General features: G+C 65.6%; 1 protein-coding gene across 1 annotated transcript in view; it reads left to right on the top strand.

Annotated features, from left to right (window-relative positions):
- The window catches only part of MUC5B (mucin 5B, oligomeric mucus/gel-forming), a 35,189-nt gene extending 25,518 nt beyond the window's left edge, over window positions 1-9,671 (top strand). The window contains exons 28-45 of the mRNA XM_081240760.1: window positions 93-274; window positions 547-718; window positions 1,486-1,733; window positions 2,121-2,307; window positions 2,568-2,793; window positions 2,878-3,065; window positions 3,136-3,205; window positions 3,440-3,540; window positions 3,837-3,868; window positions 4,144-4,324; window positions 4,723-4,827; window positions 4,917-4,954; window positions 5,358-5,474; window positions 5,864-5,950; window positions 6,062-6,184; window positions 6,321-6,366; window positions 6,536-6,644; window positions 7,314-9,671. Of these exons, the coding sequence (XP_081096886.1) occupies window positions 93-274; window positions 547-718; window positions 1,486-1,733; window positions 2,121-2,307; window positions 2,568-2,793; window positions 2,878-3,065; window positions 3,136-3,205; window positions 3,440-3,540; window positions 3,837-3,868; window positions 4,144-4,324; window positions 4,723-4,827; window positions 4,917-4,954; window positions 5,358-5,474; window positions 5,864-5,950; window positions 6,062-6,184; window positions 6,321-6,366; window positions 6,536-6,644; window positions 7,314-7,536 (2,435 nt within the window). The 3' untranslated portion in view covers window positions 7,537-9,671. The remainder of the gene's footprint in view (window positions 1-92; window positions 275-546; window positions 719-1,485; window positions 1,734-2,120; window positions 2,308-2,567; window positions 2,794-2,877; window positions 3,066-3,135; window positions 3,206-3,439; window positions 3,541-3,836; window positions 3,869-4,143; window positions 4,325-4,722; window positions 4,828-4,916; window positions 4,955-5,357; window positions 5,475-5,863; window positions 5,951-6,061; window positions 6,185-6,320; window positions 6,367-6,535; window positions 6,645-7,313) is intronic.
- Window positions 9,672-10,269: the final 598 nt, after the last annotated feature.

The raw sequence follows: 10,269 nt of genomic DNA, 5'->3' as shown, positions 1-10,269 counted from the left end.
TGGGTCCCGCGGGCCGTGTCCATGTGCCTGCCTGTCTGGGGACGCCCTCCTGTCCCCCCTCCCTGGCTGACCCAGTGTCTCTGTATTCATAGGGGACATGATCTACAACGAGACCGACGGAGCAGGCTGCCACTTCTTAGCCATCTGCAACCAGCGCTGCGGCATCGACCGCTTCCAGGGCACCTGCCCCACCTCCTCACCCTCGGGGACCTCGGCCTCTGTTCCCCCATCCACCCCAGTCCCCGGCTGCAATCGCACCATCCCTCCCCGACAGGTGTGCCTCCCGCCTCCTCCCTGAAGCGCCAGGCCCTTCTGTGTGCACAGGGCCTCGGGTGCCCATCAGGGTGACGGCACAACCCCCAGCCCCTCGGTGACCGCTCCACAGCTAGCTTGGCTGGAGGGAGGCACGCGGGGTCTGGGCCTGGTTAGCACCGGCCCGGCCAGGAGGCGGGGGCAGCCCTGCCCAGGCCGAGGGGGCCCTGAGGCAGCGGCGATGAGGGGGGGTCTCACAAGCCCACCTGTTGAGCGCTCTGCCCTTCTCTCCAGGTGAATGAGTCCTGGACCCTGGAGGACTGCATGGTGGCTCGGTGTGAGGGTGACAACCGTATCGCCCTGCTGGGGCCGAAGCCAATGGGCCACGTCGTCTGCGTGAACGGGCACCTGCCCGTGAGAGTGCAGAACGGGGATGGGCCCTGTGACTACAGCTACGAGTGCGAGTGTGAGAGCCTGCCGCTGGGGGCGGGGGGGGGGGCGGGGGAGGGGATGCGCCGCCAGGCATTTGGGACACGCACATGTCCCCCATGCCCGATGCCCGGGATCACTGAGCCCACCCCCCATCAGGCTTGGCGGTTTGAAGGGAAGCCGGGGGTTTCTGAGATCAGGGAGAGGAGGGGATCGTAACCTGAGGGGTCCTGAGCAGATTTCCCCATGCAGCAGCACGTAGGAGCGGGCGATCTTACAACCCCCGGGGGGTCTGGGGCAGCTAAAATGAAGGACCACAAACTGAGTGGTTCAAAACAACAGAAAGTGATTCTCTCCCAGTCCTGGAGACCAGAAATCCAAGATCAAGGTGTCTGCAGGACTGAGCTCCCCCCAGAACTTTAAAGGAGGGTCCTGTCCGCCCCTTCCAGACTTGGGGCCTCAGGCACCCCGGGCTGTGGCCGCGTCCCTCCCACCTCTGCCCCAGTCATCACACGGCTTCCTCGCCGTGTCTCTTCTGTCTCTTAGAAGGACACCTGTCATTGGATTTAGGGCCACCCTGGTAACTCAGGATGACCTCACCCCGTGATCCTTAATCACAGTTGCAAAGACCCTTTTCCCAAAGGAGGTCACATTCGCAGGCTCTGGGTGGATGCGTCTTCGGGGCCCCCATCCAACCTGCTATACCCATGTCATAAGCGAGAGGACTGAGGCCCTGGGGGCTGAGTGACTCCCCAAGGTGGCAGCTCTGGGTGGCACTGGGTAAGGCCCGTCCACACCCCCCAGGCTCCTGCAGCGGCTGGGGGGACACCCACTACGAGACCTTCGATGGCACCTCCTACTCTTTCCTGGACAACTGCACCCACGTCCTCATGCGGGAGATCCAGCCGCGCCACGGGAACCTCAGCATCCTCCTACACAACCACTACTGTGAGGCCGCCGCCAGCTGCCCCCGCGCCCTCAGCGTCCACTATGAGACCATGGACATCATCCTCACCACCACCCCTGGCGCCGACGGGCAGGAGGAAAGCCTGGTGAGTGCAGGCAGCAGAGCGGCACTGGCCTGTCCCAACCTGGTTAGGGAAGGCAGGGGCCGGCAGAGGCCCAGGAGCCCTGGTGCACACAGAGCGCATTTCCCCTGCGCGGAGGGCAGCTCCCATGGGGCCTCAGGGGAGGCAAAGGGCACACGGCGACCTGGGGCCCCAAGCACAGTGACTCCTGAGCGAGGAAGGAGCGTGGGAGGTGCCCGCGGCCAAGAGCACCCTGGGACCCAAATGCGCCGACTGTGACCCAGGCCCGAGGGGGCATCTGCGCTTCGGGGTGCAGATGCCGAGGAGGGGGCCCAGCGTCTGACAGGCAAAGCCCCAAAGGTCAGCCCGTGCCCCTCGGCCCAAGTCACGGGTTCTCCGGTCACGTCCCAGATCCTGTTTGGCCAAACGCGGGTGAGCCAGAGCTTCAGCAAGAACGGCCTGACCGTGACGGAGACGGGGGCCACGGCGATGAGCCTCAAGATTCCCGCCATCGGCGTGAGCATCGTCTTCAACGGGCGAGTCTTCCAGGTCCAGCTGTCCTACAGCCGCTTCAGCTACAACACCGAGGGCCAGTGTGGTAAGCAGGGACCCGCAGGACACCTGCTGGGGGAGCGAGGGGCCGGGCACCACCGCTGCGGGCACACGCCCCCAGGCGGCCCTGGCTCTTGACCGCCTGCCCCCGCCACAGATTCCCACCTGCTCCCCCTGCCACCTGCTCCGGGCAGGAAGCAGTGTTTCATAGCTGACTGTCTGCCAGGGAAGTCGGGGGGATGGAAGGGGAGAAGAGGATGGTCCGGTGCCCCCCCCACAGTGATGCGCCTGCCCCGCCCTCCCTAGGCACCTGCACCAACAGCCGCAGGGATGACTGTCGCCGGCCCGACGGCACCACGGCCCCCACCTGCCAGGACATGGCCCGGTACTGGCTGGTCCCCAACAGCAGCGGGGAGGGCTGCTGGGCAGCGACCGGCCTGCCCCCGACCACCAGCTCCAGCTCGCCGGCACCCAGCACACCCACCTCCACTCCGTGCCCCCCGGAACCCCTCTGCGAGCTGATGCTGAGCCCGTGAGTCCTCTGCACGGCCTGGGCGGTCAGGGGCAGCCACCCCCCAGGGCATCCACCCTGGCCTCTGACCGGCCCTGCCTGCAGGGTCTTCGCCGGGTGCCACGGCCTCATCCCGCCCGGCCCGTTCTTCAGTACCTGTGTCAGCGACAGCTGCAGGCCCAGCCGCCCTGACCACCCTGACGTGCTCTGCCAGAGCCTGGAGGCCTACTCTGTGCTCTGCCGTGCCCGGGGCGTGTGCCCCGACTGGCGCAACGCCACCAGCGGGCTGTGTGGTGAGTCGGGTGTGGCCGCCGGGGGCCCTGGCTTCCTTGGCCCACCTGACACCCTTCTGTGTGCTTGCAGACCTCACCTGCCCGCCCACCAAGGTGTATAAGCCGTGTGGCCCCATGCAGCCCAAGTCCTGTGACTCCAGGTGAGCCCAGCAGACAGGGACGGGATAGGACGGTGGGGACAGCAGGCCTCCCAGGCCTGCCTGAATGGTCTGGGGGAACCCAGGAGGAGACCCACAGAGGGTCCGGGACCCCAAGCCCCAGATCTCAGGGTGCCCTTCCCCCGCCCTGACCTCCGACCCTGGACTTCAGGAGTGACCCCAGCCCCCCACCATGCCCACTGCACTCCTCCTTGGACTGCCCTGGTCGCCTTGCAGGAGCCAGAGCCCGGCGAGCGGGGGGCAGGCAGAGGGGTGCTTCTGTCCCGACGGCCACATCCTGTTCAACTCACACACGGACATCTGTGTGCCCGAGTGCCGTAAGCAACCCCACACCTGGGCCCTCCCCAGCCCCGCAGAGCGGGATGGGGAGGGCCACGGGGCGGGCAGACCCCGGCCTGGGCCCGTCCCACCCAGTTCTGCCAGCGGTGCAGGGTGGGCTTGAGCGTTCCTGAGCCCCCTCCTAAGTGACCACCACCCTCGAGTTCTCCGGGGGCTTCTGTCCCCAGCAGGAAGGGGGAAGAGGCCTCTGTTGGGGGGAGGGGATGGCCAGGCCTGCTGGGCCCCAACCCCAGCACTCCCAGTGACCCCCTTTCTCCCCATCCTTCCCTCCCAGCCTGCGTGGGACCAGATGGGTTTCCCAAATTCGTGAGTGTTCCGCCCACAGCTGCCTGACTCCTTGCTTGAGCAGAAGGAGGGAGGGGGTCTCCATCTCAGGGCGGCAGCTCTACCCGGGCCAGGGATGGGCTGGTGTGGGCACCCCAGCGTGAGCTGCATCACCGTCACACACCTGCTTCAGAGAGGGGGAGGCTGAGGGCGGAGCCCGCATGCTGAGGGCTGGGGCCTGACCCGCTGCTGGACGCAGCCCCAGAGGCCGGGCACCACCCAGGAGCCCTGGGGGACCCCGACCTGGTCTGTTCCAGCCCGGAGAGCGGTGGATCAGCAACTGCCAGTCCTGCGTGTGTGATGAAGGCTCCGTGTCGGTGCAGTGCGCCCCTGTGCAGTGCGAGGCCCGGGACCAGCCACAGGAATGTGGCGGGGCCGGCTTCGTGGCCCAGACCAGGCCCCTGGCCGACAACCCTTGCTGCATGGAAACTCTGTGTGGTGAGGCCTGCACCCCAGGGGGCCGGGTGGAGCGGAGAGACAGCAGAGGACGGTGTTGGGCACAGGCCACCTGGCCGGCAGGCCTGCAGGGCAGAGGAGGGTTGCAGGGTCCTAGCTGGACTTGGCTGGACCACGAGGTGGGGAGGCCTCTTGGGCCTTCATTTTTCCACCTAAAAATGAAGCTGATGACCTCTGGTGTGCCCTGGTACCACCCAGGGTCTTGGGGAAGACCGGGGAGGTGACAAAGCGTGGGGACCCAGAAGGGCAACAGAGAGCCGTCAGCTCCCATGGAAGGGGGATCTCTTTGGTCCAGTGTGGGTAGATGTTACCCTGGGAACCAGAATAGCCAGAGGGCAGAGGGCAGGGACACCCCAGGCAGCCCCCCAACTTTCCCACAGTCTGCAACACAAGCACGTGCCCCCAGAGCCCACCCAAATGTAGGCCGGGAGAGGAGCTGGCCTGCACCCAGGCGGAGGACAGCTGCTGCCCCACCTTCAGCTGCCGTGAGTCTCTGGGGTGGGGGTGGGGCCGGGGGCTCTGAACACTTCCTTCCGCTGCCTGGGCAGGTCCTCAGCCCTCTCTTTCCTTCCAGGGCCTCAGCTGTGCACCTACAACGGCACCGTCTACGGGGTAAGGGCTCAGCTAGGCGGTCGGGGTAGGGCGGAGAGTGGGTCCGGGCCTGGGCACATCCGCCGAGGGATGCCCCGTGTCCACTCCTTGTCTCCCCACGCCCAGCCCTATCCAGCCCCTCTCGCCATGACAGCAGGTGAGTCGAGGCTCTGGGCCCTTTACACGCACCTTCTGTAGAGAGCCTCTGGGAGCTTAGCTCTCCCAGCAAGAGCTTCGGGGCAGGACTGCACCCTCCCACCCCTCCTGCCTGCCCTGGTCTGTGCTCAGCCAGGGGGCACATCCATAATCCCATGTGAAGAGGACAGAGACTGCTCTGTGGGCCTCACCGACACGGGGAGAGGTCCTGGCCCTGGTGCCCCTTCAGGGTCCTCAGTGTCACCTCCCCTCACCCTCTCCACTGCAGGTCGGTGCAACCTTCCCAGCGGTCATTCCCTGCCACACGTGCACCTGCCTGTCCGTGGACACCCATGACCCGACCGTGCAGTGTGAGGAGGATGCCTGCAACACCACTTGTCCCCAGGTGAGGCCGGCCTCCTGGGCAGACCCAGGCCCCTGGGGCAGCCCCCAGTCACCATACCCTAGGGTCCAGGAAGGGTCTCCAGCTCAGGCTTCACTGGGTTTTTTTTCTTCCCAAGGGAGGGAGTGAAGCAGGAGGATGGTGTAAGGGGTCTTGGGCAAGGGGCAGGACCTGCAGGCTGCTGGGATCAGGTTCCTGGAGGGCATGAGTGCAGAAGGTGCTGGAAGCAGGGGTGAGGCTAAGAGGGGACACTGGGGCAGGGCAGGGACACTGCCTCACAGAGGAAAGGTGCTGCTAGGGAGGCCCTGGGCCCCTGGGATATGGGCAGGAGAGCAGGAGGGCTGACGAGCCAGGCTGGGGCTGAGGGACGTGACCCCCCCCCCCGCCCCCAGGGCTTCCAGTACTCGAGGGTGGCCGGGCAGTGCTGCGGGGAGTGCGTGCAGACGGCTTGCCTCACGTCCGACGGCCGGCTGGTTCAGGTAAGGGGGGCTCAGTCTCAACCCCCACGCCCCAGAGACCCTCCCCACCAGCTCCTCTAGGCCCACCAGATAATCCTCAACCCGGCCCCCACTCTCCCCCTTTTATTTCAGCCCAACGAGACCTGGGTCAACAGCCTCGTGGACAACTGCACGTTGTACCACTGCCAGGCTGAAAACGGGCCCCCTATGCTGACCCCGACGCCCGTCGCGTGCCCGGACGTGTCCAGCTGCAGGGTGTGTGTCTGGGGCCCAGGACCGCCCCGGAGGCCCCGCCCACGCCCAGAGCCACACCCACCGGGGAGCCCCGCCCACACCCACCCCAGGAGGCCCCGCCTGCCCCAGCTCGCCCTCTGTCCCCCTTCCCCCGCAGGGCATCCTTAAGAAAATCGGCTGCTGCTACTCCTGTGAGGAAGTGGGTAAGTCGAGGCCCGCCTTCGCGCCCCCCAGCCCCGCCCCGCCCCGCCCACTGACTCCTCCCGAAGCCAATCCCGCCGCCAGAACCCGACCCTGAGCGGGAGGTTACGTGGGGGTGCGGCGCGGGCGGGGACCTCAGAGATCCGCCTCCACCGCCTTTCGTCTGCCCAGACTCCTGCCGGGTACGCGCCAGCATGACGGTCCTGCGACACCGGGGCTGCGCCACCCAGGCCGCCGTCAGCGTCCCCTTCTGCGAGGGCTTCTGCCCGGGAGCGTCCCGGTGAGCGGCCCGCGCCTCCCCCCACCCCCGGGACACACGGGGACACCACCCGGTGCCCCACGTGTCCGTGTCCCTGGCCGGACACCTGGCACTGGGCTGGGGCTGGATGGCCCAGCTTGCTACAGGAAGGAAAGAAGCGCCGCCCCAACAGGGCTGCACCAACCCTGGGGCCTTCCCTGACCCCCAGAGCCCGGCCTGGGAGAGCTTGGCAGGGCCACGTGGGGCAGGGCACCAGGGCTGCCACCCAAAGGTCAGAGTCCACGTGCAGGACGGACAGAACCCAGGGGGACCAGACTGTCAGGGAAGAGCTGCTGGCAGAGCCCCGCCCCACCCCCGATGCCCGGGCTGCAGCCAGCTGTGAGCAGACGGGCTGGAAGAGGCAGGAGGATGGGTCCAGGCCTGGCTGGAGGGCCCCGGGCAGGTTCCTGGAGGAGGGGTCTGACAGGGTCAGCAAGTCAGAGGAGTTGCTTTGGGAAAGAAAGGGGGCCTGGCTGGGGAAGGTCGGGGTTCAAAGTGACCGAGAGTGCTGCCCGGGCCAGTACAGAGAAGCCCCGAGCACTCAGGGAACAGGCACGGGGCCGCTGCCTCCCGACCCCCGAGAAACCAGGAGCCGGGCAGTCCGGGCGGTTGTGGCTGAGTGGGCAGGTCCTGAGGGCCGTGCATCTGCAGGTACTCCACGGGGGCCCGGGCCACGCAGTGCCCGTGCTTCTGCTGCCAGGAGACCAGGGCCCACCAGGAGGTGGTGACCATGCAGTGTCCCAACGGGACGGCCTTCCAGCACACCTACACCCACGTGGACGAGTGCAGCTGTGGCCCATCCTGCGTCTCCTCGGCCCAGGCTCCCGAGGACAGCACCCCCAGCTTCCCGATCTATGGTTCCACCACTGTCTGACGCACCCCCCCCCCGCACGCCCACCCTACCTGCCCCACCTGGAGCCAGAACACCCACCACCCAACCACGGAAACCGCGGGAGCCCACGCACACCTTCCGTGGATACCACTGTCCCCGCCCACTTTACACCTGCCCCAGGTGAAACCCAGGCCCTGGAGGGTGACAGCGTAGTGAGGGTCGGCTTGAGGAGGACCCCAGGTGAGGGGGGGCTGCCCTCAGAGCCCCTCCTGCCTGTTTTGGCCACCTGCCTGGCCTTCGGGACCTGACCCTCATCTGAAACACAAGCATCCACTCCACCCAGGCTCACCCCCGTCCTGGTGTCAGAGGGATGCCCCAGAGAAAACTGCACACCCACCACTGTGCTGCTCCCACGGCGGGCCTGTGTGCCCCCCACTGCCCCTCGAAGCCCCGTGGCGCACAGGTGCCCGCTGGTGACACCTCCTGCAGCTGAGCGCAGACTGAGGCCTGTCCAGGCAAGGCCGGCTACCTGCCCACGTCTGGACCCCGGCCTGAGGCTACGAGGGCCAAGGGACGGGCCCCGGTGGGGTCGGCACCCCACAGCACCCCCTCTGCTCACCCAGCCCCAGTCTTTGAAAATAAACACCGAGCATCACATACACTTCCTGGTCCTGGCGACTCTCCCCTCCATGTGTGGGCCCGGCTGTCCAGAGCCACACCCCTGCTGGACCCCCGGGAGGGACAGGCGGGGCAGGAGGCAAGAGGCCCCCAGGGTCAGTCTTGGGCTGTGGGAGTACTGGCCAGAGTCAGGGGTCATCCGAAGGTTCAAACACGCGGGTTTTATAAGGAAGTTGGTTCACAGCTGCAGAAAGACCGGACGAGCCAATGAGGGGAGGCCCACGGGGGGACACAGAGGTCATCAGTGTGGGAAGCACTCCCTGCGCCTCTGCGGGGCACCTCCTTCAGGCACTTGTCACAGGTCAACTTGCCGTGTATCTGACCTTTGCTTCTCTCTCCACCAAGGGCAGGAATTGCCGCCTTTCTCTTCTGCTGCCCCACCCAGAGTGAACACTGCCAGCACAGGATGGGGTGGGACGAGCTGGGGGCAAGAGTGGGGTGGTGCCCCGGCTTGAGTGTCCACATGGGTGGGGGGCAGCTACGAGAGGGCGGGGCTTCCACCGGGGAGGCAAAGGCGGTGCTGGCCAGGGCCAAGGAAGCCTGGAGAGCGTGTGCGGGGCGGGGGGCTTTTGGGGCCTCCTGCATCACGTGACCTGCCTCTGCGCTCTGTGTGCGCCTGCCCACCCAGGGAACGGCAGCCACAGTGATTTACATTGTCCCCCATGGGCTGGGGTCCTCAGCTCCCAGAGAAGGCGGGGCCTGTGGTCTCTTTAGTGGCCTTTCCTACTCATGTCACCGAGGTCTGGTCAGGGCAGGCCACCCTGGGACTGGGCCGGAGATGGTCCAGGAGGGCTGACAAGGTTACAGACACACTGCAGGTGAGTCTGGCTGCCCCCCTTGGTCACCACTGGAGTCAACTGTAAACTTGCTGTGTCTCACAGTCTGATTTCCTGGGGTGGGGGTGGGGGGCTGTGGCCAAGTCATGCCCCAGCCTTAGTCTTTGTTAACCCACGTGTAAAACAACAGCATTTCCTAAACCTCAGTCATTCTCAGGGCACGACTGCTTCCTTAAACCCACGTACCTCTTACAAAACTAAGCGTGTTTCCAAGGTACCTGTAAAATGAGTGTCCGTCTCCACAGACCAGAGCTCACGTGTGTGAAGTGTTTTTCACCCGTCACAGACTAGAGCTCACTTTGGAGACCAGTGCCCAGATATGCTCTTTGCAGGCTCGCTCTCTGCCTGGTGTGGAATTAATTAAGGAAACTGAGCTAAAGTTGGAGTCGGGACAGGCCTGCAGGGGAAGCTCTCACGCCCTCAGTGCATCATCAACTACTCCAAACAGGAAGAGACGTCCCCCTGCACGCCCCCAACAGGAAGGTATCTCTACCTGACCACCCAGCAGGAGGAAGGAAACTTCTCTCCTCCCACAGCAGCCCAGCCAGAGACTGCAGTGGCCCAGCCCACAGGAAGCTTCCTTACTCCGGACCCCCAGCTCCTCCAATGGGCTCTGGTTATCACAGCCCCTCCCAGCTCCCCCTTTTCCCCATAAAAGCAAGATCCCCCTCCTTGTTCTCTGGATGTGCCTGTGGGCCACCATGGTTCACAGATACTGAACTGCAATTCCTCTGCTATTCCCGAATAAACTCACTTTTGCCGGTCAAACAACTCTCTCTGTTATTATTGAAGTCGATGCTGGACAAGCTGCAACCCCACCTCCCTCCAGAGGCCACAACCCCACAGTCACTGATGGGGGCTGAGACATGGGACCCTGGGACCAACAGGTGCTGCCTCTCAGCCCTGGGCGGCTCTGTGCTCTCATCTTGCTCCAGGCAAGGCTCACCGCTGGTCAGCCAGGTCCAGCCCTGAGTTCAGGGCCCTGACTGGGGTCCCACTGTGCCACCCCACCCAGAACTTGGGCTCCCTGACCCATCAGAGCGGACGCCGGGTGCCCTCATCCTCTGCTTGGTGTCGCGGCCCACCTGGACCCCGCATGGGCTTCTGCAGCTTGGGTGGACCCAGCTCTGCTGCCAGGCTCGTCGGGGGCAGCTCCTGTGCGATTCGTGATGGGCCGAGGGCGTGGGGCCCGGGCAGGTCACAGACGTTTCCAGAACTCCGCCAGTGCTCTTTACGAGACAACTCATCCTAGCTCCATCCT

This window comes from Mesoplodon bidens, assembly GCF_964165515.1.
Source record: "Mesoplodon bidens genome assembly, chromosome: 7".
Lineage (NCBI taxonomy): Eukaryota > Metazoa > Chordata > Mammalia > Artiodactyla > Ziphiidae > Mesoplodon > Mesoplodon bidens.
Note: the sequence above shows the minus strand (reverse complement) of the source record. Positions and strands in the feature narration are given on the sequence as shown.